Source organism: Dipodomys spectabilis, unplaced genomic scaffold, assembly GCF_019054845.1.
Source record: "Dipodomys spectabilis isolate Male_0828 unplaced genomic scaffold, ASM1905484v1 ptg000292l, whole genome shotgun sequence".
NCBI lineage: Eukaryota > Metazoa > Chordata > Mammalia > Rodentia > Heteromyidae > Dipodomys > Dipodomys spectabilis.
In genome coordinates this window covers 55,485-81,975 of record NW_024870969.1, presented here as the reverse complement: position 1 = coordinate 81,975, position 26,491 = coordinate 55,485, and the positions used below count along the sequence as shown (strand labels likewise).

Here is a 26,491-nt window from a genome sequence, read left to right as displayed (position 1 = left end):
TAGCTGGGCGCCGGTGGCTCACGCCTGTCATCCTAGCTCCTCAGGAGGTGGAAATTTGAGGATGGCAGTTCAAAGCCAGTCTGGACAGAAAAGCCCGTGAGAACTCTTATCTCCCATGAACCACCAGAAAACCAGAAGTGGCGCTGTGGCTCAAAGTGGTAGACGCTTGCCTTGAGCTGAAGAGCTGAGGGACAGCGCCCAGGCCCTGAGTTCAAGCCCCATGACCACCAAAAGAAAAAGTCTCATAGACTTTTCTACCTGGGGTGGCTTTGAACCATGATCCTCAGATCTCAGCCTCCTAAAGTAGGATGTCAGGCATAAACCCTCACCTGAGGGTTGCTGGTATTAGAGGTGTCATCTCCGCTGACGGTGGGCTCCAGGAAACTGCCATCCTCCAGCACATTGGAGAGACTTGAGCTATGGCGGCCGTGAGCCGTAGGAAAGGGCCGGGCCCCATCTAGGGGGGACGGGGTGCCAGGCTGGCTGGCTGGGGTAATGGTCCCATTGCTGCTACCCCCACCACCACCACCACCACTGCTGGCATTATTGCCCGAACCCACGCTGGCCCGTTCCAGGCCCAGGTCAAAGGGTGTAGAGAATGGAGAGAAGGCATGGTAAAAAGAATCCGAGTCGGGGCTGGGGGCATCGGAGGGGAGGAAGACGTCTGAAGGCTCAGGAGATGATACTGTAGGTGGTAGAGACAGGGCTGACTCCAGAGGAGCGAGAGGCTCTGGAGAAAAGGCTTGGGGACCAGGAGCCGCGGGGGCCTCCTGGATATACAGTTGGGTCAACACATCTTGCCAGCCCGCCTGTCGAGCCAGTAACCGCACCACATCTGGCTGGCTATAGATGAGGTAGAAGAGCTGTTGGGGTGAGAGCAAGAACAGAGGTCCACTCAATGCCTGTCCCACACTCTTGCCCAGAGGCCTTTGTCGCAAAGCCTGCTGGGAACCCCTCCTCATAGTCAGGAAAGATACATCCCAGAGGGGAGAAACTGTCCTCCCCCCCACATTTCCCCCTTGCCTCTCACCCACCTGGCGACAGATGTCCAGGCGGACGTGAAGGTCAGCCTGTAGGGACAGCTGGACCACAGCCAGCAGGTCTGAGAGGTTCAAGTAATCTGGAAAGATAGCCAGGAGGGGGAGTTGGGTAGGGTCTTGGCCTAAACAAAGGCCTTGAGTTCAATCCCTGGCGCCACCAAAAGCAAAAGAAGGCTCCTGGTTTTGCTTTTCTGGATACACTCATCTTCCCACGCATGGCCTGCCTCATAGCCAGGTCGTACCTGCCCCCAGGAAGAGTTTGTAGAGGCCCTGGCAGAGCTGGGGGGACACAGTCCCCTCTGGCAGGCAGGCGACAAGGCCCTGGAGACCACCATCCCGCAGCCGGAGACGCTGACGGCTCCGTTCAGGCAGCCGTTCATTCTGCTGCAGCCTGCGCAGAATCTGTGGAAGGGTGTGTGTTTGGGGGTGTCATTTGGGGGAGATCATCATAGGGAAGGACTGATCGTAGGAGAGCAAACGTCACCAAGCAGTTGTGTGGCTGCAGTAGCAGCTTCATCCACAGATTCAAGGCCTCGTTGGACCCCACCCAGCCCAGAGGACTTAGTAAATTGGAATGGCAGGGTCAGGGAAAGACTAAGCAAGCAAGCGTACCTTGCAGACGCGATCAGGCAGCGGAGACAGCGACCTCGGCCTCACCAGCAGTGCAAGCAACACCTCAAGGTTGCCTGGCTCCAACAAGAAGACAGCCAAGGACTCTTGGGCCAGGGAGCCCTGCAGCAGGGCCAGCAGCAGGTCCAGTGCACCAATCGCCTGAGATAGACCAAGAACAATCTCTCTATCTGGACTGGGGGGGGCGGGGACCTTCCCACACGTTCCCTCCCTATCTGATGCACACACCTCCCTCCCTTCAAGGCTCACCAGGCCGTCGTCACCCACAGCCGCCAGGAAACTCAGAACCACCTGCACGTCGTCAGCCGAGAAGCTGCGCACCAGGAACTCCCGGGCCAGCCCCAGCAGGGAAGTCTGCACTGTGCGCAGGTCATCGGCAGCCAAGGGGCGCTCGCGCTGTGGGCTTGGCCAGTCCCAAAGAGCCGGCAGGTCCAGAAAGGAGGGGAGAGGAGAGCAGGGAGAATGGGCAGGTGAGCTGGAGGGGAAGGGGAGGGGTAGCAAAGCCATCACAGGTCCCTAAAGCCAGGGGCTGCTGTGAACACACACACACAGAGCCAACCTGATCCTACTCATCTCACCTGTAGTGGGTGCGCAGAGCATCAAGGATGAACTGGACCCCGTACTTCTTCCGCAGCTTCTGTCTGTGCTCTCGGATTATGCTGGACATGTACTGGATGTGGCCTGAGTGGACATGAGCAATTGAGCTCCAGGGCATGGCCACGCCCCCTGAGAGTTCTCTCTGGGTATGACCACGCCCCCTGCCAGACCTCCCAGCTCAGGGCCACGCCCCCTGCCAGATCTCCCAGCTGGGGCCACGCCCCCTCCAGGTCACTCAAGGCAGGGCCCCTCCCCCTGACAGATCACTCAGGGCAGGGCCACACCCCTCCCCAGCCAGACTTCCCAGGGCAGGGCCACACCCCTCACCAGATCTCCTAAGAGCATCGCCACGCCCCCCCTGCCAGACCTCCCAGGGCCACGCCCCCCTCCCTTCCCCAGATCTCCCAGCGGAGGGCTAAATTCCCTCAGATACCCCACAGCAGAGCTGGAACCTTGTCGGTTATGCCTGCCTTGGATCACCCAGAATAGGCTTCTAACTTTCTCACCCCAATCGGCCCCACAGCTAGCCCCGCCACCTACCAAGGCGCACAGCAAAGTCACTGAGGGCCCAGAGGTGAAAGTTGAAGAGCAGATGCTGGTAGAGGAGGTATAAGAGGGGCCCCGCACTTTCAGCGGCCACTTGCTCCATTAGCAGCTGGGCAGACATGAGAACGTTCATGTCCATGGCCCCGTTGGGCACCTGGGGGTAGGAAAAGGGATCTAGGCTGAAACGTGGTGAGGCTGTACCGACCCTGCTGTTCCAGCTGCTGCTCAGCCCTCAGCCTTGCCTGCCTAGGAATGACGCACCCACAAACATGCCCATCCCTGCTAAAACCCTCCAAGCGGCTCCCACCAGCTCCCAAGTGCAAGGTCTCACCCCGCTGGGCAGCCCTCCTGCTCCAGCCCAGGCTGCCCCTTCTTCATATACTCACAGCCTACTCCTAGCCAGCCTTTCTTTACTTTCTTTCTTTATTCTGGCCATTACTGAGGACTGAACTCAGGGCCTGGGTACTGTCCCTTCGCTTTTTCACTCCAGACTGGCATTCTGTCACTTGAGCCACAGCTGTACTTGTGACTTTGTGTTGGTTAGTTGGAAACACGCATCTCACAAACTTTCCTGCCAGGGCTGGAACTTCTGTTTCTCGGATCTCATCCTCTTGATTACAGGTATGAGCTACGGTGCTTGTGTGTGTGTGTGTGTGTGTGTGTGTGTGTGTGTGTGTGTGTGTGTGTGTGTGTGTGTGTGTGTGTGTGTGTGTGCTGGTACTAGGGCTTGAACTCTGGGCCTAGGCATTATTATTATTTTTAACCACTTGAGCCACAGCTCCACTTCTGATTTTTTCGGTAGCTCACTGGAGATAACAATCTCACAGATTTTTTTTTTTCCTGCCTGGGCTGGCTTCGAACTTTGATCCTCAGCCTTCAGCCTCCTGAGCAGTTAGGATTCACAGGCACCCACAGCTCACCAGATCTCTTGTCATTCACTGCATTGCCATTTCTCAGCAGCTTCTACCTCTCGGCCTCCTACTCCCCGGATGATAGACAGGCCTTACCTTCCGCAGGAGAGCCCCAATGATGGCCGGTCCCTGGCACTGCACCAGGCTTTCCTGGTTCACAGCGTGGTCCTGCAGGAAGTTCCTCAGCATCAGCAGAAAGGCGGCCACTGCATTCCTCTCCATCCGCTCCTCTGCCGGCCACCAGGAAAGGGACAGAGAGAGATCAAGGGCCTGCCGATCTCCCCACCCAGGCTCGAGTTGCTCCTCTCCCAGGCCCCAGGGACACACTTACCTGAAGACTTGCCCAGCGGGAGGAGCAGACCTTGGGCATTGTGGTTAGACGTCAGCTCAGGTCCTACCAGGTCATGCGTTTCTGCTGGGGCCGTGTCGGCCTGGTGTGGCTGGGCTGCGACTCTCTCCAGCAGGGGGAGCAGGGCACCCATACCCCCGACACAGTTGATCACATCCTGGGGCAGAAGGGAAGGATGGGAGATGGCTCCCGGCCCAGCCGCATCTTATCCTATCTGCCCCAGATCACTCAGCCCCGGGGTGCCCACACCTGCAGGCCCCACGCACCTTCACGTCCCACGTCTCCACTCTGTGACCTGTCAGGCGACCATCTAGTCCTTGGCTGGGGGACAGGTCCAGGCAGATGTTGTTTTTACAGGCCTGGGGTGCGTGTGTGGGGGGGGGGGAGGAGAGGTAAAAGATAAGGAGACAGGGATCAGAGACAGAAAGGGGGGACAGGAGACAGCATCCCACCTCCCCCCCAAATACCTGAGGTGAATAATGCAAAAGAAGCTTGGCTCCAAGTTCATGTAGCTCGCCTTCAGGCTTGAAGGGTGCTGGCTCATTAGGTCCTGGAGAGGAGCAAAGGCCTTCAGACTTCACCTGGCCTCTCTTCAAGCGACACCCCAAAAGCCTGCCTCCTCCCGCTCTGTCCAGAGGACAGATTCCCAGGAGGCATTGTCTGGGCACTTTATAAACTCAGACATTCTAGCCAAGGATCAGTGGCTCACACCTGTCACCCTAGCTAACTCAGGAGACTGAGATCTGAGGATCCAGGTTCAAAGCCAGCCCGGGCAGGAAAGTCTGTGAGACTCCGATCTCCAATGAACCATCAGAAAATGGAAGTGGCACTGTGGCTCAAGTGGTAGAGTGCTCGCCTTGAGCTGAAGAGCTCAGGGACAGTACCCAGGCCCAGAGTTCAAGCCCCACAACCAACCAAAAACAAACAAAAACCCCAGACATTCTAGCTAAGTACCAGTGGCTCACGCCTGTCACCCTAGCTACTCAAGAGGCTGAGATCTGAGGATCACAGTTCACAGCCAGCCCAAGGCAGGAAAATCTGTGAGACTCTTCTCTCCAAGGAATCACCAAAGAAAAACCAGCAGTAATGCTCTAGTGGTAGAACACTAGCCTTGTGCACAAAAGCTCAGGGACAGTGCCCAAGCCCTGAGTTCAAGGCCCAAGATCGGCACAGAAACAAAACAAAAGAAGCATCTTAGTCGGGCTCTGGTGGCTCACATCTGTCATCCTAGCTCCTCAGGAAGCTGAGATCTGAGGATGGCAGTTCAAAGCCAGCCTGGGCAGAAATGTCCATGAGACTCTGATCTCCAATGAACCACCAGCAAACCGGAAGTGGCGCTGTGGCTCAAGTGGTAGAGCGCTTGCCTTGAGCTGAAGAGCTGAGGGACAGCACCCAGGCCCAGAGTTCAAGCCCCACGAGCGACAAAACAAACAAACAAGCATCTTGGACCTAGAACAATGCTTAGGATCTGGGGTGGGAAGGCAGGCAGGAGACAGAGGCAACCACATACCCAGTGCATACAGATTCCTCAAGGTGGTGGCCTGCAGAGCTTCGTGAAAGATGGCCACAGATCCCAGCTCGCCCTCCAGGGAAGTGGGGCTTCCCCACCGGGTGTCCTGGGTCCCAGCCAGGGTGGAGCTGATACTGCCTTCCGGGAGGGAGGCTACGGACCCGGATCCCCAGCCCAGCCCCGTGGAGGCTGGCACGGATTGGGAGCGGGTGAGGGAGGGGTGAGTAGGAGCGAGGGCAGCAGGCACGGGTGGCGAGGGCGGCCCTGTAGTGGTGGTCGTGGTGCGGTGCCCAGCAGAGCCAATACAGCAGGAGGAGAAAGGCTGTGGGGGTGGAGGGCGGAAGGGAACCAATCAGATTGCAGCACTACCTTCAGCTTTAAAGACATCCAGTTCTTCATGGTGGCTCCTGTGTGGTTGGACCTCTCCCCCCCTCTTCCCCCTCCTCCCCGCCCCCCAAGACATCATTTCTGAGGTGTGGGGGTGGGAGGGGTACCTAGTGCTCCCAAGTCCCACTGCCCCCAAGTCTGCCCACCTCACTGAGGGATGGGCAGCGAAGCGGTGCCAGTTTGACCGGATGACCATCTTTGTAGACATGGACCAGGTTCTGGCTAAAAGGCCGGCGCCCGGGTACATGGACGATTGCCACAGAATGCTGGAAGAGAAGCCACAAGGACATCGAACCAGGCCAGCGCCTATCCTTGCTCCTCAAGAGGCTGAGATCTGAGGATCGTGGTTCAAAGCCAGCTGAGGCAGAAAAGTGCCTGATACTCCTATCTCCAATTAACTAGCAAAAATCATCCATGGAGCTGTGGCTCAAGTAGGATGACACCAGTCTTGAACAAGGAAAGGTAAGGTAGAGCACTCAGGCCCTAAGTTCAAGCCCCAGTACCAGCACACAAAGAGTCGGGCACCGGTGGCTCATGCCTATAATCCTAGCTACTCAGGAGGCTGAGATCTAAGGATCACGGTTCAAAGCCAGCCCAGGCAGGAATGTCTGTGAGACTCTTCTCTCCCATGAACCACCAGAAAACCAGACGTGGCTCTGTGGCTTGAGGGGTAGAGCGCTCGCCTTGAGCTGAAGAGCTGAGGGACAGCGCCCAGGCCCTGAGTTCGAGCCCCATGACCGACAAAAGATAGAGAGAGCAAGACAGAGAGAAATCCAGGAACTCACCCAGGCGGAGTCAGCGAAGGACACTTCGGGCAAGCTCACAGTCAAGTATTCCTTCCGGGTGCACACGGCTACCACCAGGGCTCCAGATGCCGTGAAGAAGGCCTCGAACCCTGAGCCACTGCTGGTAAAGAAGCTGGGGACAAGCCAGCAGGTTAGGCCTGTGCATTCCAGCAGCAGATCCCCGGGAAGTTTTTGGGGGAAGAGGCGGGGGGGGGGGAGGGGTCCACCCACCTATAGAGCTGCTTCCGCTGGAATGGCTGGGGGGAAACTGAGGCAGGTGCCGTATTGGCAGAGTGCAGACAGAGCCAAGCATGAAAGGTGAAGGCAGGGCCCGGCCACCGCTGTATGGGGGGCACCATGATGCCAGCCATGCTTGGAGTAAGATCGAAGTAGCGCAGGCTACGCGCAGGACCCTGGTGCCTGGCCATGCCCGAAAGTGCCCGGATGATGGAGGCTGCGTGTTGGGCCTTCTGAGCCTCGGACCCTGAGGCCAGCCCCGGTGGGGGGCGCAGCAAACGACGCAGCTCCATAGGCCTCAAGGACACACGACCCAAGGCCTGCAGCAGTGCCAACAGCTGCTCCTGGCAGCGGGCTCCCAGGCTGATGCCCAGGCTGAGGGCCTCCAGCAGATAGCCCACTAGGCCTGCTTGCACGCAGGTGGCCCGGCTGGCAGGGCAGCTGGTGCAGAGCCACTGGAGACGCTGAGCCAGGAAGAGCTGCAGCTCGGCGGTGGGCAACGCTGGTAGCCACTGCATCAGCACCAGCACGGGTTGCTCGTTGCGGATCGGCGGCGGGGGGCATAGACTGTGATCTCCCTCCACGGCCTATGGATGGAGAGACAGAAGGTGTCAGATGCACGGGCTACCTGCCCCCCCTCCCCATCCTGTTTGTGGTTGGGTGCTTTGGGAGCTCCACCCTAAGCCCTGGGCTCACCATGTTGAGCAGCTCTTGCAAAAGGCGCTGGGTAGGAGGTCCTTGGCTCTGTAAGGCCTCCTGGAGGTGCTGGTAGCCAATACGTTCCTTGAACACTTCCTGCAACGAGGAGGAAGTGAGGGTGTGTGCAAGCCCCAGGAAGTTAGGGGAGATAGTCTCTTTTAGGGCTTTTTGTTGGTCGTGGGGCTTGAACTCTGGGCCTGAGCGCTGTTCCTGTGCTCCTTAGCTCAAGGCAAGCGCTCTACCCCTTGAGCCACGGCTCCATTTCTGGTTTCTGGGTGGTTTATGGGAGATCAGAGTCTCATGGACTTTCCTGCCTGGGCTGGCTTTGAACCACGATCTTCAGATCTCAGCCTCCCGAGTAGCTAGGATGACAGGCATGAGCCACCGGCGCCTGGTTGGGAGTGGAAGTTCTTACAGGCCAGTTCCGATGGGCTGTGTGGTCAACTCCCTCAGATTCCTACTGTAGCCAAAAGGCAGGCTTACCTTGGCTGAAGGAGAGCCGCTCATGATGCAGGTCAGCACCCTGACCACGTGGACGGCAATAGCATCTGTGTCCTGGTCTAGTACCTTGGGGTGGGGAGGGGCAGTCAGGAGAGGCAGATGCCAGGGGGTACCAGCTGGCAGTACTCTGTAGTAAAAGGGATGTAAGGCTAGGCACCACAAGGTATAACGGCATGTGTTCAATCAGCAATCCTGACAAGGCATCAGGGCCTCTACCTACCCCCTCCTACCCCAAACCTGAGCCCTAAAGAGGCCTGAGGAGAATTAAGGCCTCGCTGAGACAGATCAACATTGGATCTTCTCGCTGGGCCCCTCCCCACCTCCCCACATCCCATTCATTCTCTGCTGAACATATTCCCCCTTTCCTCCCTTCAACACACATACACACACACACACACACACAGATCCCCACCCGATCACACGTGTGAAAGCAGGCCAGCAAGTGCACCGTCACCCTCAATGATTGACAGATGGTCAGAGACTCAATCACAGGATGTTAGGAACAGAAGAACCTTCGAGACCTTGAAGTCCAACCCTACCCCCTGGCCCTAGTTCCAGATTGGGATTCTGGCTCAGTCACAGCCAGATGCATGTCACATTTTGTGTGTGTGTGTGTGTGTGTGTGAGAGAGAGAGACAGACAGACAGACAGACAGACAGAGAGAGACAGAGAGAGAGAGAGGGAGAGAGAGAGAGAGAGAGGGAGAGAGAGAGAGAGATTTGTTCAGGCAACTTCTTTCCCTCTTCAAGCCTCAGTTTCCTTTATGTATGAAAACAAAGATGGTCTGCCCAGCACAGGTGGATCATGCTTGTAATCCTAGCTACTCAAGAGGCTGAGATAGGAGGATCAAGGTTCTAAGCCAGGCCAGGCAGATAAATCCAAGAGATTCTTAGCTCCAATGAACTAGCAGAAAGCTGGAAGTGGGGGTATGGCTCAAATGGTAGAGCGCCAGCCTTGAGCAAAAAAAAAAAAGAAAAAGCTAAGGGAGAACAAGAGGCCCTGAGTTCAAGCCCCAATACTGACACAATAACAAATAACAAATTCAAATAAATAAGCCGGGTGGTGGCTCATATATCTGTCATTCTAACTACTCAGGATCTAACTACTGAGATCTGAGGATGGAGGTTTGAAGTCAGCCTGGGCAGGAAAGTCCATGAGACTCATACCTCCAATAAACCACCAGAAAACTTGAAGTGGAGCTGTGGCTCAAAGCGGGTAGAGCACTTACCTTGAGCAGAAAAGCTCAGGGACAGCGCCCAGGCCAAGTTCAAGCCCCATGACCACCACCAACAAAAAATTTGAATACATAAGTAAAAAACAGGTACCAGCTGTGTACCAGTGGCTCATGCCTGTCTGTCATCCTAGCTACTCAGCAGGCTGAGATCTGAGGATCCTGGTTCGAAGCCAGCCCAGGCAGGAAATTCTGTGACCCTCTTATCTCCAATAAACTCTTCAGAAAAAGCTGGAAGTGGCGTCATGGCTCTAATGGTAGAGTGCTAGCCTTGAGCCACCAAGAGGCTCAGGGACAGCGCCTAGGCCTTGAGTTCAAGCCCCAGGACCCCCTAAAATAAATAAATAAATAATAAATAAGTAAATAAATAAATAGTCATCATCTTGTCCTGCCTGCTTTGGAGAGGAGTGGATTAAGCCAAGAATAAGCACACAAGTAGTAGAAACACAAGACTGTTGATATGAAGAACAATGGAGATCAGCGCTCAGGTTATAGACCCTGACTGATATCCTACAGCTTCTTATAGCCTCTAGACTCAGAGCATGTGAATAGGAGCTGTATGACTTGAGGGGCATTAAGAACCCATGGGAAAAGTAGCCGCCTGGCCTTCATGGGGGGGCTGAGCTTCCAGGCTTCTGTTTCTCCTTCTGAGACACAGAGGTAGGTGGGTTGAGTTTCGAAGGTTCCTTCCACGTTGGCACAGCCCATCCCCGATGCTCAATTTTAACGCCACACAGGTAGCAGAGCCCCCTCCCCTCCCTGCCACCCTTAGGCTTGAGGATGGGGGCGTTGGAAGGGGGGGAGAAAGCCAGGCAGCTTGGGACATCCTCCCCTACTGCTGCTGATCGATTCATCCCCCCCCCACACCCCAATCTCCCATCAGAGCAAAGAGAAGATTCAGAGACATTGGGAGGAGCCCAAGGAGTGTGTGTGTGGGGGGGTGCCTGGCTGATCATCCCCAGAATGGTACCTTCTGTACATCGGGCTCGGTCAGTAACCGGGTAGCCAGGTCACTGTCCCTCTCAGAGGGTGCCCGGGCCTGCAGGTACAGCTGTGGGGGAGGGGAAGGGGGGGACACAGGGTAGAGAAGGCAAAAGAGAGATGAGGAAGAAGATGAGAGGGTTAGAGAAATACTGGGGGGGGGGAGATGGCAGCTGCCAGGGCTCTGCCACCGTGAGGCAGAGCCTCACCCCCAAATCTCAGGCAAAGTGGCCCCCCCCAGTAGGCACTAGGGAAGAGTGGAGCTGAGGAGGTACCCAGATTCTGCTCAGATGAGCAGAGGTAAGTATGGATGAGTGGGTGAGGGCAGACAAGGCATCCAGAGGCAGCTGAACCCCCCCCTTCTGGGTTTTTGTTTTGGGGGGGCATCCTGAGCCTCAGGCCAGCCCTGTGAAGAGCCCCAGGGGAAGAGGCCATTCTGTCCATCCAAACCCCTGGGCGGGGCCGGCTAGTGATGCTTTCTCAGCCTCAACGAGGCGAGCTCCACATGGCTGCACCCACCTTGCTGTTCTGGATAAGGCGAATGAAGTGTTCGAAGCAATTATTGCTGAGGAAGGCAGCCTGGAGGACGGGCCGGTCTTCACACGCTAACATCATGGGGATGGCATCTGTGCAAGGTGCAGAATCAGGTTCCGCTCAACCCCTCACAGGTAGCCTGGCTGCCACCTGGGCCAGCCCGTTCATTCATTCATTCATTTTTTGAACTGGGGGCCTGGGTGCTGTCCTGAGCTCTTCAGCTCAAGGCAAGGGCTCTACCACTTGAGCCACAGCACCACGTCTGGTTTTCGGGGGGGGTTCCTTGGAGATCAGAGTCTCACAGACTTTCCTTGCCCAGGCTGGCTTTGAACCGCGATCCTCAGATCTCAGCCTCCTGAGTAGCTAGGATGACGGGCGTGAGCCGCCACCTGTGTCCAGCCAGCCTTTCCATGTAGTAGCTTCCTCCCCTTACCCCCAAGAGCCTGGGAACCCCCATACCCACCCAGCATGCTGACCCGCAGGGTGACCAGGGCTTCCTCAGGGCCTGAGCTTGGACCAGGAGGCCGGTCAGCGTTGAGGACGCGGAAGTAGCCTTCCAACAGGGCACGGAGCTCTGGCCCACGGGGAGGTGCGCGGCTGGCATGGAGGACGTGAACTGCGCCCACCAGGGCCTCCACTGCCGACAGCACAAGCCGAGAGTCCTGGGCTGGCCCATGAGCCCAGCCCCACACCACTCCCAGCAGGCCTTGCACAGAGCCGGCACTCACTGCCAACTGGCCATTCTCCTGTAGGGAAGAGCAAAGAGGGGGTCACTGGCAAGGGGGTTCACCTAGCCATGAGACCTCCCCGCCTCCCCAGACAGCTATGGCCCCAGCTCACCTCCCAGCTTACCTTTCCTCCTGCGAGGACAGCCCCGAAGAGATGGATAAGCCGTAATAGCAGGCTGGCAGGCAGGTGCTGGGCATCTTGCAGGCTCTCTGGGTGGTGGGCAGGAGAGGAAAATGTCACCAGGGATGGGGGGAACCAAGGCCCTGAGTTCAAGTCTTAAAACTGGGAGTCTGGTTTGAGGGGCTCAAAGTTCCGCCCTGAGAACCTACGAATCTCCCCACATCCTTCGGCCCTACAGTGGAAGCCCAGGGTTGAGTGCACATACCCACTTTGGCTTTCCCAAGGTTCATTTCCAGATGCCACCCCATGCCTTTGCCCTATTGTGGGGACCCTGATGTTTCTACAACGCTGACAGCTGTTCCTGCAGCCCCTCCCGGGGACTTCCAGGGGTTTTCACAGCCTCGTGTGTGGGGGGGCCCACCTGCTTGCTCGCTTCAGCAAGAGGACACAAGGCCCAACAACGAACTGAAACCCAGACAGCACAGAAGCCAGCCCCGAGACATGCTGAGGAGTAGAGTGGGCGTGATTTAGGTGGGATAGGGCGGAAGCCCCCCCAAGGGCTTTGGAAGTGAGGCCTGAGAAGGGAAAAGGCCCCACGTAGGAAAAGACTCCTCCCTCCCCTCAAAGAAGAGTAAGCTAGTTTCATTCTAGGGATAAGAGACAGGAGTGAGGATGGGAGCAGAGAGAAAGAGAGAGAGAGGTTATGGGGAAGAGTAGGAGGATTCAACTCTAAGGGTTCTGAAGAGTACTCAAGCTGGGAATGGTAGTTCATGCTTGTAATCGCAACTGCTTGAGAGGTAGGAGGATTGCAAGTTTTCAGCTTGCTCAGGCAAAGTTAGTGAGAACATCAAAAATGAAAATGAAAGGGTTGGGAAGTATGGCTCAAGTGGTAGAATACTTGCCTATCGAGTACAAGGCCCTGGTTCAATCCCTAGTACTGGAAGGAAGAAAGGAAGGAAGGAAGGAAGGAAAGAAAGAGAGAGAAAGAGAGAAAGAGAAAGAATGAAAAAGGGAGAGAGAGAGCACGCGAGGGAAGGAAGGAAGGAAGGAAGGAGAAAGAAAGAGCCAGGCACTGGTGGCTCATGCCTATAGTCCTAGCTACTCAGGAGACTGAGATCTGAGGATCACAGTTCAAAGCCAGTCCAGGCAAGAAAGTCCATGAGACTCAAATCCAATTAACCAGTAGAAAACTGAAAATGGAGCTGTGGCTCCAAGGGGGTAGAATGCTATCCTTCAGCAGAAAAGCTCAAGGATACCACCCAGGCCCTGAGTTCAAGCCGCATGACCAATTAAAACAAAAAAGGAAAAAACAAAAGAAAGAAAAGAATAAACATGTTCACGCCTGTTATCCGAGTTACTCAGGAGGCTGAGAACTGAGGATCATGGTTTGAAGCCAGCTGAAGGCAGGAAAGTTTGTGAGACTCTTATCTCTCATTACTCACCAAAAAAGTTGGTAGTAGAGCTTTGGCTCAAGTGGTAGAGCGCTAGCCTTGAGGGAAAAAGCTCAGGGACAGTGGCCCAGACCCTGAGTTCCAAGCCCAGGAGAGGGAAAAATAGCTAAATAAAAATAAATACCTTGCCTGGGAAGTGGAGGATGGAGGCAGGAAGGCTCCTAGGACCTTTCCCTCCTGGGGTTGCTGACTCCGTTCTAATCTCAGGCCTCCTAGAGACTCTGAGGCATAATATATCAAAAGCCTCTGCCTACCTCTGCCCAGGCCACATCCTGCCCTGAGCTCATTTCATATCCCGGCCAATGTCCCTCAAAATAGGAGAGACCAAGGAGAGGACCACACCAAGGGGCATTACTGGGCATTACTCTGCTAGCAGTTGAGAGAGCAGGTGGAGATGGCTGGTAGCTGCTATTTACAGCTCAGGGCCTGGAGGACGGGGTGGAGACTTTGGGGACAAGGAAGTTGGGAAATCAAAGGGCAGGCCGCTTACCCCAGCCCCGCCCCCCCCACACACCTGAAAGAGGCCCTCACTGCAGCCTAAGGAAGAAATAACTGCCCAAACTTCCCCTTTCTCTTCTTTTAGCTCCTCAGCTCCCTACTTGATCTTAGGATGTCTCTGGCTCCCCGCCTTTCCCCCCAAACATCTATGGCTCTCCTGACTGCAGCTACCGCTCATTAAGTTCTTGTCCAGTGTTTGGGCTTAGGGAATTGGAGGGCGGGGCCTAGGTTTGGGGGCGGGGCCAGATGGGGCCTGGTGGGGCCCAGGCATGGGAAGCTCAGAGAACCGGAGGGCGGGGCCTAGGTTTGGGGGCGAGGCCTGAACTGGGGAAGCTCAGGGAGCCGGAGGGCGGGGCCTAGGTTTGGGGGCGGGGCCTGAACAGAGGAAGCTCAGGTAACCGGAGGGCGGGGCCTAGGTTTGGGGGCGGGGCCAGATGGGGCCTGGTGGGGCCCAGGCATGGGAAGCTCAGGGAACCGGAGGGCGGGGCCTAGGTTTGGGGGCGGGGCCTGAACTGGGGAAGCTCAGGGGACCAGAGGGCGGGGCCTAGGTTTGGGGGCGGGACCAGATGGAGCCTATAGGGGCCCCAGCCAGGGAAGCTCAGGGAACCGGAGGGCGGGGCCTAGGTTTGGGGGCGGGGCCAGATGGGGCCTGGTGGGGCCCAGGCATGGGAAGCTCAGGGAACTGGAGGGCGGGGCCTAGGTTTGGGGGCGGGGCCTGAACTGGGGAAGCTCAGGGGACCAGAGGGCGGGGCCTAGGTTTGGGGGCGGGACCAGATGGAGCCTATAGGGGCCCCAGCCAGGGAAGCTCAGGGAACTGGAGGGCGGGGCCTAGGTTTGGGGGTGGGGCCTGAACAGGGGAAGCTCAGGGAACCAGAGGGCGGGGTCTAGGCTTGGGGGCGGGGCCCAGTGGGTTGAAGCAAGGGCAGAGGCCAAGCGCCTGACCTTGGAAGAAGGTGCTGAATTCACAGGGCAAAACTGCAGGAGGGAACTTGTATTTGCTCTTCTCCTTGGAGCTGATGACTTCCCTACAGGGGGAAGGGGAGGGTAGGAAGAGGGTTGAGGCCAGGTCCTCCATCAGCCTGGCCCTCCCCTCTTCTGGCTCTTTCTTTTCTTTTCTCTCTTGGTGCCCCAATCATGGGGCTTGAACACAGGGCCTGGGCACTGTCCCTGAGCTCTTCAGCTCAAGGCCAGCGCTCTACCACTTGAGCCACAGCGCCACTTCCAGTTTTCTGGTGGTTCATGGGAGACAACAGTCTCTCAGACTTTCCTGCCCAGGCTGGCCTTGAACTGCGATCCTCAGATCTCAGCCTCCTGAGTAGCTAGGATGACAGGCGTGAGCCACCAGCACCCACTTCTTCGGGCTCCTTTCTGACCATCAGCTCCCAGGCTCAGTCCCTACGACCTCCATCTCTTGCAATCCCAAAGTCCTATCCTCTCTCCAGCTCCCTTGGGTGATGGTGGTGGGGGGGTCCTCTTTCCTGAGGACTGGGTCTCACCCACTACGCTGTCGCCGCCAGGTCTGGTAGGGGTCGAAGAGCCCCTCACAGAGGAGCAGGGCATGCAGGGCCACATTCTCCAGCTGGGTCCCCCGATCCTCTGGTGGTAGTGGGGGTCCTTTGAGCTGCCGTGGTGAGGAGAGGAGAGGAAGAGTTCATCTTGCCACACTCACCAGGCACATACCAGGCTCCATTCACCCCCAGAGGGTCCACCTCACCTGAGCCACCAGCCTTGTGAGTAATGCCAGCACGCCGGGCACCAGCACCTGCCCCCAGCCTGCCTCCACATTTTTCAGGTTCCTGGTAGGGGGGTGCACAGAGAGAGATCGGATGAATGCACCTGTGCCATCTACCTCTCCCAGCCCCCACAGCTGGGGGGGCAGAGGGGGAGTGGATAGAGCGAGGGAGCACCTGCAGAGAATGATGAAGAGCTTGAGCAGCAGCAGGGCTTGCTCTAGGTCCTCCTGTTCTAGCTGCTCAGCTAACACATGCAGGGCGTCCAGTGGTAGCAGTGGGACTTCTGCACCCGCCTCCTCTGGTCTGCAAGAGAGGAAGAGTCTCTGAGGTACCCAGGACCTGCCCTCTCCCCCACCCACACACACACACCTTCCACCCCTACGGCCCAGGTCCTGCCCTGTCTGCAGATCTAGACTTACCTTCGTGGCTCCAGGGAGGACAGTGAGATGCTCTTTTCAAAGGCCCCCACGAAGGCCTTCAGCCACTGCTGCAGGTAACTCAGGTCCTTCTGTGTCAGGGAAACAGAGGGAGAAGGGCAGGTTGCAGACAGAGCGATGAGAGGTGGAAAAGGGGAAGGAAGGATAGACCAGGAGGAGGAAGGGCAGGAAGGTGGAAGGTCAGCACCTGCGGTCATATTGATCACTTTTCCAACAATCCCTCCATCTGCTTCTCTGAACCCCCATCGCCAATCAGTCTCCGTTCCCATCTCCTTCACTTTGGGGGGGATGAGGGAGCTGACACAGACATGGGAGGGGCTTGAGTGGGGGTGTGGCTGTGGTCCACACTGCCGCTGGGGTAGGGAGGTCTCCCAAGTTTGTGGACTGGGTTCTGCAGACATTATCACCTTTAGACCTCCCTCCCACTCCCCCCCCAGTTCCCCGTCCCCCCCCCCACTTTTCCTACTATGGATCCTAGGACACGCATGTGCAAGGTTGGGCACATCCACATTTCCACACAGGCCAGCATCCCAACCAATCCACCACCTGCCTTGTCTTGGGCACCTCCACACCCAACTTGTGCTGCGTTACCTGGACCCCGGGCCCCGAAGATGGCTCCATGAGCAAAGAGGGGCAGCGGTGGAGCCCGAAAATGGGTTGTCACTAAGGAAACTTTGGTGTGAAAGGGAAACTGCTTCCTCCCGCCCCGCGCTGGGGCAGGAAGCGCACAGTCATGATGTGGGAGGGTGGCTGCTTCCTCCGAGTAGACCGCAGGGATGTTGGGGGGGTGGGGGGGGAGAGGCACCCAGGGCCAGGCAAGAGAGGCTGCTGAAGGGGGATCTAGCAGGGCACAGGGGGATGGGGCCAGGAGCATCGAAGGGGCGGGGTCACTCTATTCTGGGTGGAGCCAGTTTTGCAGGCTTAGAAGTGTGGGGTTCCCATACTTGGGGTTCCCACACATGCTGTTCTGATTTCAGCCCCTGGGGCTACAATGGAAGATGTACCCCACCAGACACACCCATACAGTGCAGATCTCTGCTCCAAAGCACAGACGAAGAAATCTTGGCCCTAAGGGGCTGGGAAGGTGGCTCAGTGGTAGAGTGCTTGCCTTGCATGCCTGAGGCCCTGGGTTCGATTCCTCCAGCACCACATAAGTAGAAAAAGCCAAAAGTGGTGTTATGGCTCAACCAGTAGGTACAGCACTAGCCTTGAGCTGAAGAGCTGAGGAACTGCACCCAGGCTCAGAGGTCAAGCCCCATGACCAACAACAAAAACAACAAAATCTTTGCTTAGCTCTAATCTGCCCTATTCTAAAGTCATGGGGGTAGACAGACCCTGGATCGATATTAGATCCTCCTTCCCTCCCCAATTCCCTGCTGGGGTGTCACGTGGAACTCCCACCAGCAGAGTCCAGAAGGCAATTTCTTTTCCCAGAATCCTTTTGGGGGACAAGGAATGCATGGAGAACAGGATGAAAGGGAAAGGTCAGCAGTCAATAGGCCTTAGGAGGCTCCCAGGGGTCATGAACTTTATACCTTAGGACTTCCAGAACAATGTGTGTGTGTGTGTGTGTGTGTGTGTGTGTGTCCCAGTTCTAGAATTTGAACTCAGGACCTGAATATTGTCCCTATTTTTTGCTCAAGCCTAGCGCTGTACCACTTTCAGCCACAGCGCCACTTCTGGTTTTCTAGTGGTTCACTGGAGATAAGAATTTTATGGACTTTCCTTCCCCGGGCTGGCTTTGAACCGTGATCCTCAGATCTCAGCCTCCTGAGTAGCTATGGTGACAGGCGTGAGCCACCAATGCCTGGAATGGGTGGCTTGGGTATGCTACCTGGGTCTCTGATACAGGGCCAGGCTGGTATGAACCCCAGTGGATCATGGGCGGGCCTTCTAGCAACCTCTATGTAGCAACCTGTGGTCGAGCACTGTGGATTTTATCAGGAACCCAAAGCCCAGGCAACCTATAGTCACCAAAGAGCAGGCCATACTGAGGTAGGATAGACCTAGAGAAAATAAGATGAATGGCAGCCAGGAATTCAGAAACTCTGTGTTTAGAAACATAGCACTGCTTCTTAGTTTTAACCCTTATACTCCTTCATGAACTGCAGTATTAACACAAGGGGGGGGGGGGGGCGGGGAGTAGAAAGAACAAGAGCAGTTTTCTCCATCTGATTTTGCCTGCTGGCCTCCAAACAATTGGTGTGCTCTAAAAACTGAGACATAGCTGGGCACCGGTGGCTCACGCCTGTCATCCTAGCTACTCAGGAGGCTGAGATCTGAGGATCGTGGGTCAAAGCCAGCCTGGGGAAGGAAAGTCCCTGAGACTCTTGTCTCCAATGAACCACTCAGAAAACCGGATGTGGTGCTGTGGCTCAAGTTGATAGAGCACTTGCCTTGAGCTGAAGAGCTGTGCAACAGAATCCAGGCCCAGAAAAAAAAAGTCTGGAGGATTGTCTGCCCAGGCTGACATTGAACCTCCTCGATACTCAAATCTTAGCCTCCTGAGTAGCTAGGATTACAGGCGTGAGCCACGGATGCCTGGCTATTATCTCCCTTTGTTTGGTCCCTCTCTCCCCTTCCCCCTCTACTTCCTGGCTGCCATGAGGTAAGTAGCTCTCCCCTGTCACACTCTTTTGCCATGTTTCAGCCTCGCCACCGGCCTAAAAGCAATGCAGCCGGTGAAACCATGAGCCAAATAAACAAACCTGATTTCTTCTTGAGTCCCTTTGGTCGTAGCAAAGGAAAAGCTAACACATCTGAGCTTGAGAGCCATTTCTTCTGACCCCTCCCCTCACAGATAGGGGAAATGGGAGGCCCCAGGGGGAGATCCTGCTAACTTAGCTTAAAATACCAGACCTTTGTTCTAGACTAGGACCATTCAAGGTTGCCAGGTAGCCAACCGAAGCTGAAAATGTGACCCTTGTCCCTTCCCACCTCTGGCCTCCCACATCCTGGTCTACTTTAAAAATAAAATTAAGCCGGGCGCTGGTGGCTCACGCCTGTCAGTCATCCTAGCTACTCAGGAGGCTGAGATCTGAGGATCACGTTTCAAAGCCAGCCCGGGCAGGAAAGTCCGTGAAACTCTTTTTTTTTTTTTGCTGGCCATGATGCCTGAACTGTGGGCCTGGGCGCTGTCCCTCAGCTCTTCAGCTCAAGGCTAGCGCTCTACCACTGGAGCCACAGCACCACTTCCGGCTTTTTCTGTTTATGTGGTGCTGAGGAATCAAACCCAGGGCCTCATGCTTGCAAGGCATGCACTCTACCGCTGAGCTACCTTCCCAGCCCCAGTCCGTGAAACTCTTATCTCCAATAAACCACCAGAAAACTGGAAGTGGCGCTGTAGCTCAAGTGGTAGAGCGCTTGCCTTGAGCTGAAGAGCTGCGGGACAGTGCTCAGGCCCAGAGTTCAAGCCCCACGATGGACAAAATAAATAAATAAATAAATAATAAAAAAAAGAAAAGTCTCAACAGGATTTGGGATCATGGCTGAAAGGCTAAAGATCCTGCCTAGGAGGATGAGGTATTGAGTTCAAGCCTCAGTATCAGTGGTAGAGCGCTTGCCTAGCATGCATGAAGTCCTGGGTTCGATTCCTTAGTACCACATAAGCAGAAAAAGCCAGAAGTGAGCTGTGGCTCTAGTGTAATTCGAGCAGCGAAGCTCTTGGTTCACTGCAGAGCTGTGAACTGGGTCTCTCCACCTAGGCTGCCCAAGGCTGGGATGGGGGGGGAGGGTCTGGACACAGGGGGGTCTGGAAAGGGCTCGACACAGCAGGGGGTGAGAGTCAATCACAGCTCAAGAGCAGAGGGATTCCAGTCAAGTCAGAGCTGCATGATGGTAATAAGTGTTCCATCTCCAGGGACAGGCAAAGCGGAATGGGACCGGCGGGAGGATGATGGGTGTGTTCAGAACAAGCCTTCAGGCCTCTCACAAGGACTGGAGGTCAGTCTGTCTGTCTCTGGCCTTTACCTGGAGCAGGAGGAGGAGGAGGAGGAAGAGGAGGAGGAGGAGGAGGAGGAGTACTACATGGGGTGGGCTTCCTGATTCTCCACATACAACCCCCCAAGGATGAACCATCTCCTGTCTTATCACTATGGCAACTGGCATTGTTTCCCCCCTCCCAGGGTCCCCATGGTAACTGACCTTGTTTCCATGGGGACCCCACACTTTCCCCATCAGCTCCCCCCTCCCCGTTGCCATAACAACCCCAAGGAGTACCAGCTCCTCCTACAAGTCTCAGCACTCAGCGCTGCAATCTCTCCATCACCTTAGACTTTTGCCCTTCCGTTGCCTTGGCAACAGAGGCAGGGAGGAAGAGACCCCAGGTGCATGCGCAGACTCCCCCCCCCACCTCTGAGGTATGACAAGGACTAGAGGTGATGCTACTTTTCTACTTTTGTCCATCTCATGAAGGGGAAACTAAGGAAGAAATCAGAGCTAAGGATGTAGGGCCTACATGAAACAGAACTCAGGTATGAGACTTAAGGGAGGCAGTGCCCCAGGCCGGGTTAATACCTGCTTTGGCCTGACCTTCTAGAACATTCTTTTTTGTTGTTAGTTGTGAGGCTTGAACTCTGGGCCTGAGCGCTGTCCTTGTACTCTTCAGCTCAAGGCGAGCGCTCTACCGCTTGAGCCACAGGGCCACTTCCGGTTTTCTGGTGGTTCATTGGGGTTAAGAGTCTCATGGCCTTTCCTGCCCAGGCTGGCTTTGAACCACAATCCTCAGATCTCAGCCTCCTTTAGTAGCTAGGATGGCAGGCGTGAGCCACCGGTGCCAGGCTCTGGAATACTCTTGAGTCCTCAAGACAGTGCAGCTTGACTCTGAGTGCCCCCTTCCCTGCCCCCCTAGTGTTCCCCCTTGCAAGGGGTGAATGATCTACAACAGTACCAGCCTAGGAAGGGGCTGCTCATTTGCATGCTACTTTGCATTCACATTTACATACCGCCCAACGGCCAGCTAGCTGGTCAGGGGTTCATCCCAGTTCCCTTTACCTCTTATGCTCTTCCTATATCCATTCTGGGGATGCCCCAGTAGTTGTGGGACACCCCCTGCCCATCCAATCAGACGTTCTGGGCTAGCTCTGCCTCTGCTCCTTCTCTCTACCCCTGACAGTTCCCACAGCCACGTGCTCATTCCGGCCATCCTGGCTGTCCTCAAAGCCCTTAAAGCTCTAACCACGCCCCCTCTGGGATCACTTCCTTGATGGGCCACTAGGGTGGAGGCCCGGTCTTCTTCATTCAGTCATTCAGCTACCATCCAAGGAGCATCCACTACACCTGAGACGCAGGAAAGCAAGAGGTGTTGTATGCGCAAGGAGGGTTGAACTAGGACCGGGCACTGGTGGCTCACGCCTGTCATCCTAGCTACTCAGGAGGCTGAGATCTGAGGATGACAGTTCAAAGTCAGCCCGGGTAGGAAAGTCTAAGAGAGTCTAGTGCTGTGGCTCAAGTGGTAGAGCGCTCGCCTTGAGCTGAAGAGCTGAGAGACAGTGCCCAGGCCCAGAGTTCAAGCCCCACAACTGACAAAAACTAAAACTAAAAACCAAAAACTCTTCTTGACCTTGGTAGGAGATCCTGCCTTGGTTTTCCCATGAATACCTTGAGGAGCTCCTCCCTTTGTCCCCCATAGTAAAGCAGGGGTGCAGAGGGTTGAGTCAGGCCTACATCTAGAGTCTCCAAGGGAAAAGGAAGGGCAGGAAGTGAGGTGGTGTGTGTGTGTGTGTGTGTGTGTGTGTGTGTGTGTGTGTGTGTGTGTGTGTGTGTGTTCCTTCTCTTCTCACTTAGACCCACAACTGGAGAAACAGGTTTCCCAGCTGATGTCAGCTTTCGCTGCTGAAGGGAGGGGCAAGGTATAACTGGCTGGGTGGCCACTGATTTGGGGAGGCGATGGGGGGGGGGGTCTTGATCAGCTCAGCTCCATTCTTACCATACCTCGGCCCCAAGTGTACACATTAAGAGCTATCAAGCAGGGACCCTCTGCCCGCCTGCTAGCCCTCCCAGGAAACCCAATAACTCAGGCTGGTGGAGAGCAGTATTCCCAGAGTAGGAGTAAGCTAAAGCAGGAAGGCAAAACAGGGACGCAGGTCTGGCTTCCTCTCTCTAAACAGCCTGGGCCCCACCCAGCTTTACTCTCACATCCTGGATTTGTTGGCCTGGCCCTTGGCTGCCCTCTGACAGCCCAGGCTGCCTTGTGAGGTGAGGAGTATGTGTATGTGTGTGTATGTGCACAAGAGAGACATGATCATATAACAGGAGCTAGCACAGAAATCAGTGCTAAATAACTCTGTGTGTGGGGAGTGACCTGCTGCTAGTAGAAGCAATCATACTGGAAGTTGGGTGAGGCTGACCTAACCCTTTCCCTACAGCCTGCCTCCTAGCCTCAAGTCCCACCACTAACCTGGTTACAGGGGAAGAACGGAAGGACTAAGAAGCACCCACCACCCAAGGCCACACACAGAGATCAAGAGTCAGGTGCTCGTGGCTCATGCCTAGCACCCTAGTTATTCAGAGGCTGAGAGCTGCCCATCCACAGTCTGAAGCCAAGAAAGTCCCCAAGACTTTTAACTTCAATCAACCAGCAAAAAGCCAGAAGTGGGGGTGTGGCTCAAGTGGTAGAACACCAGTCTTCAGTGAGGAAAATAAGTGATAGCATCCTGGCCCTGAGTTCAAGCCTCAGTCCCAGAGCACACGCGTGTGCATGCACACACACACACCACACACACACACACACACAGACCCTTTTGCTCATTCATAAGAACCAACTCTTGGGTACACAAGCAGAGAAGCTGGGAGAGGGAATCTGATTGGTTCAGAGAAACAAGTCAGGAGCCTTTTCTGGACTGGACTAGGTCTAGTGGCTGCCTCTCTATAGAGCGGTAGTGGTCAGAGCTATGTCAGTTTTACAGCTCTGTCTGGGTATCATCAGGAGGAATTCTATTTTCTTTTTTCTTTAGGTTGGTGGGGCTTGAACTCAGGGCCTGGGCTCTATTTCTGAGCTCTTCAGCTCAAGGCAAGCGCTCTACCATTTGAGCCACAGTGCCACTTCCAGTTTTCTGGTGGTTCCTTGGAGATCAGAATCTCATGGACTTTTCCTACCAGGGCTGGCTTTGAACCACGATCCTCAGCTCTCAGCCTCCTGAGGAGCTAGGATGACAGGTGGGAGCCACTGAAGCCCGGCTTGAGGAACTCTATTTTCATGCCCGGCCTCCTGCCACAGGTCAGGTTGGGGGGGAGGGGGAACCTCAGGACCTGGGAGAACTTGAGCAGAGGAAAAGAAGCTGCGGGTGGCCCCTGCGGCTTGCGCTTTGGGTCCCCAGGAGACCATGGGCTAAGCGGCTGCTGCCAAGGGCCAGCTGGGGCTCAGCCTGCTCTTCCCCAGCGACAAGCTGTTCAAGGGGTACACAATAGTCCATTGTGTGCAGGACACACCTGAGCCAGGACCTCAGCCCCGAGCCGGGCAGGTGACCCCGGGGAAAGACAGGCAGGGGAGGGAGGCCCTTCCCTCTCCTGATGGAAAAGTGGGGGTTAAGTAAAGCACAAGGCACAGTTTGGGGGCCGGAGAGTAGGGGGGGGGGGAGAAGGAGGGAATACTAGATCAGACACACCAAGAGTCACCTTCTGGGGAGGGGGAGGTCTCCCCCCACCCAACCTCCCCAAAAAAAGACTGGTGGGAATTCACACTCCCCCCCCCCTCCCTTTACACACACAGACCCAGACACTCTCCCCAACCCCGTCCCCCGTCCCCAGTCCAAGTACAGAAGGAACTCATCTTCTCTGCTACTGCAGAGAAGGGGGGGGGAGAGTCTGGAGTTGGGGTGGGAGAGTTGGGTGCTGTTGGGGTGTCGGGTCGACTTCCCCCGAGTCAGCCCTGCAGGAAGCCATGCACCTGACCCGACTGTCCCTCCCCCTTTCTCCCCCCCCTACACCCTCCCCACGCCACCTGCGCTCTCTCTCGCTCTGCCTCAGTTTCCCCAGCCCAGAGATCCCACTCATCCTGAGGCCTCCCCCTGTGTGTCCCCCCCATCTCTAGGTGTAGAAAGTGCCAGAGGCATTGGGTGAAGTCTTGGGGAGGAGGAAGGGCGTGGATGGGGGTGGACACACGTGTGGGGGGGGGTACACGCACCGATCCATGGGGGGGGGGCGCAGGTGCAGGGGGAGGAGGAGGAGGAAGAGGAGGAGGAGGGGGAGGACTCACCTGCGCGTAGTAAAGCAGCCACAGCTCGTAGAGCCGCTCCGAGGCGGCCATGGCCCGACCCGGCTCCGGCCTCGCCGCCACCTGTCGCCGCCTCCTCCGCGCCGCCCGCCGGGCGCTCCCGGGGCCAGGCCCATGGGGCGGAGTAAACCCGCGGCTGGTCCCGGAGGAAATCCGTGAGGCTCCCCGGCTTCCCTCCCTCCTCCCCCCCCCCCCCACACACCCCACACCCCCCTCCTCCCCACCCTCTCCTCCTCCTCCTCCTCCCGGGCGGCCACCGCCCGCGCCCGCTGCGCCCCGGCTTCCTGCACCCGGTGCCACCGCCGCCCCGCCTCTCCCGGGACCGTGCACGGGGCGGGGAGCCCGGAGGAGGGAGGAGGGGGGAGGAGGGAGGGGGAGGAGGAGGAGGGGGAGGAGCCTGAGGTCAGAGAGGCCCCAGGGAGCCGGCCCCGCCCCCCCCATTCCCCCCTCCCCCCCCACACCACACCCCCAGCTACCTGCGCTTCTGGGGCACCCTGGGGTATTTGGGGGTGGGGTGGGGTTGGGGAGGGGGATCAAGGCTTCCACACCTGCCCTGGGGGATCCCGTGAGGGGTTAAGTGGGGTAAGGCCATGGGTCAAGTCTTCAGGATCACCCCCAGGGAGGACCCATTATTGGTTAAGGTCTTGAGCCATCTTCATCAGGGGGTAAATATAAAGGTTGTTTTTTTTTTTCCTGGGGGGCTGGGGGGCTGTGGATTTTGAATTCAAGGGGCCTTGGGGCACTCTCTCCCCTCTCCCCAGCTCTTTTTGGCTCCAGGTCTCTACCTTGAGCCACAGGGTCCACCACTCCTGGCATCTCTGGTGGTCCACGGGGAGATTTTTAAACCGTCTCCCCGACTCTGCTACCCAGGGGCTGGGGTTGGGACTCCTGAGAGTCCTCAGATCTCACGCAGCCTGGGCCAGGGTGCTGCGTGTAATTCAAGGAGCGTGTGTGTGTGTGTGTGTGTGTGTGTATGTGTGTGTGTGTGTGACAGTATTAGGGCCTACTCAAGGGCCTACATGCCGTCCCTTGGCTTTTCTTTTCTCCCTACCCCACCCCTAAAGTTAGTGTTCATGCTGTTTGAGCCATAGCTCCACTCCCTGCTTTTAATTAATTAATTTTTTGGTTGGTCATAGGGCTTGAACTCTGGGCCTGGGCACTGTCCCTCAGAACTTCAGCTCAAGGAGAGTGCTCTACCACTTGAGCCACAGCACCACTTCCAGTTTTCTGGTGGTTCGTTGGAGATGAGTCTCACGGACGGTCTTACCTAGGCTGGCTTTGAACCACGATCCTCAGATCTCAGCCTCCTTAGCAGTTAGGATTGCAGGTTTGAACCACTGGCATCCAGCTCCCAGCTCCCGCTTTTTGTTTGTTTGTTTTGAGTATTCTAGACTTTCTTTCCCTGAGCTGGCTGTGAATTGTGATTGTCAGATCTCAGCCTCTTCTATAGTTAGGAATTACAGGTATAAGCCACTGATGCCATGGCTTTTTTTTTTTTTGTCAGTCGTGGAGCCTGAACTCTGAGCCTGGGTGCTGTCCCTCAGCTCTTCAGCTCAAAGCTAGTGCTCTACTACTTGAGCCACAGCGCCACTTCCAGCTTTTTCTGCTCATGTGGTGCTGAGGAATCGAACCCAGGGCCTTGTGCATGCAAGGCAAGCACTCTACCACTAAGCCACATTCCCAGTCCTATACCTGGGACTTTAAAGCCTGCTATGTTGGGGCAGTGGGAGGGAATTAGCCAACTTGGTGAATCCACAAAGCTCCCCCCCCCCGCCTCCAATACCCTCAGAAGGGCAGAGCACTTGTATTGGCTTTAGTTTAGATGAGCCCCACGGATGGCCTCCTCCTTCAGGAAGCCTTCACTTAAGGGCAGAACACTTGCTTTTTTGTCTTTTGTTTTTTTAACCTCATGAAGTGGGTGCCTCCAGCCTATTTTACAGATGGAGAAACTGAGGTCCAAATGAGTCACACAGAGGTCAGCAGGGGCAGGGTAGTGAGGTTGAACTTAGCCTTTACTGGGTCATTGTCACTATCACAGGTATGTGTGTGTGTGTGTGTGTGTAGCCTTCTGTTGTGGGGAAGGAGTGTGCAAAGCCCAGAGAGGTGTCTGGCTTCTAAGAATTAACCAATCTGGAGTCTTCCTAGATCTTTGGTGGCCAAAAGAAGAACAGATATTATTCTATCCCTGGCCTGTTTTGTCCCCATGGTTTGGGTGGCCCCTCGAATCTGGCCTTTTCTTCTTCCCTGTCCATTGTAGCTCTGATCATCTATAACCTTGCCCTGGTAGGTTGTAGACCCACTGTGTGGGAGAGGGGTGTGGAAGGGGGGGGAAGTGTGTAGACACAGAGTGGGTAACAGGGTTGGATCAGGAAG

The 26,491-nt window shown here is 56.1% G+C and overlaps 1 protein-coding gene across 3 annotated transcripts in view; it reads right to left on the bottom strand.

Moving 5' to 3' along the window:
* Nbeal2 (neurobeachin like 2) overlaps positions 1–24,266 on the bottom strand; it is a 37,206-nt gene extending 12,940 nt beyond the window's left edge. The window contains exons 1-27 of one of the 3 annotated variants that reach the window (XM_042701480.1): positions 24,101–24,266; positions 15,889–15,977; positions 15,644–15,772; positions 15,451–15,532; positions 15,233–15,357; positions 14,679–14,761; positions 11,791–11,876; positions 11,402–11,684; positions 10,924–11,030; positions 10,394–10,474; positions 8,175–8,258; positions 7,689–7,787; positions 6,987–7,579; positions 6,756–6,888; positions 6,117–6,236; positions 5,584–5,905; positions 4,541–4,623; positions 4,340–4,432; positions 4,056–4,230; positions 3,821–3,954; positions 2,808–2,967; positions 2,249–2,351; positions 1,920–2,073; positions 1,653–1,811; positions 1,283–1,442; positions 1,035–1,120; positions 330–863 (exon numbers count right to left, since the gene is read on the bottom strand). In XM_042701480.1, the coding sequence (XP_042557414.1) occupies positions 330–863; positions 1,035–1,120; positions 1,283–1,442; positions 1,653–1,811; positions 1,920–2,073; positions 2,249–2,351; positions 2,808–2,967; positions 3,821–3,954; positions 4,056–4,230; positions 4,340–4,432; positions 4,541–4,623; positions 5,584–5,905; positions 6,117–6,236; positions 6,756–6,888; positions 6,987–7,579; positions 7,689–7,787; positions 8,175–8,258; positions 10,394–10,474; positions 10,924–11,030; positions 11,402–11,684; positions 11,791–11,876; positions 14,679–14,761; positions 15,233–15,357; positions 15,451–15,532; positions 15,644–15,772; positions 15,889–15,977; positions 24,101–24,151 (4,308 nt within the window). In that variant the 5' untranslated portion in view covers positions 24,152–24,266. Of the gene's footprint in view, positions 1–329; positions 864–1,034; positions 1,121–1,282; positions 1,443–1,652; positions 1,812–1,919; positions 2,074–2,248; positions 2,352–2,807; positions 2,968–3,820; positions 3,955–4,055; positions 4,231–4,339; positions 4,433–4,540; positions 4,624–5,583; positions 5,906–6,116; positions 6,237–6,755; positions 6,889–6,986; positions 7,580–7,688; positions 7,788–8,174; positions 8,259–10,393; positions 10,475–10,923; positions 11,031–11,401; positions 11,685–11,790; positions 11,877–14,678; positions 14,762–15,232; positions 15,358–15,450; positions 15,533–15,643; positions 15,773–15,888; positions 15,978–16,497; positions 16,528–24,100 lie in introns of those variants that run through there. The other 2 variants (XM_042701481.1, XM_042701482.1) reach the window with 2 other exon arrangements.
* Positions 24,267–26,491: the final 2,225 nt, after the last annotated feature.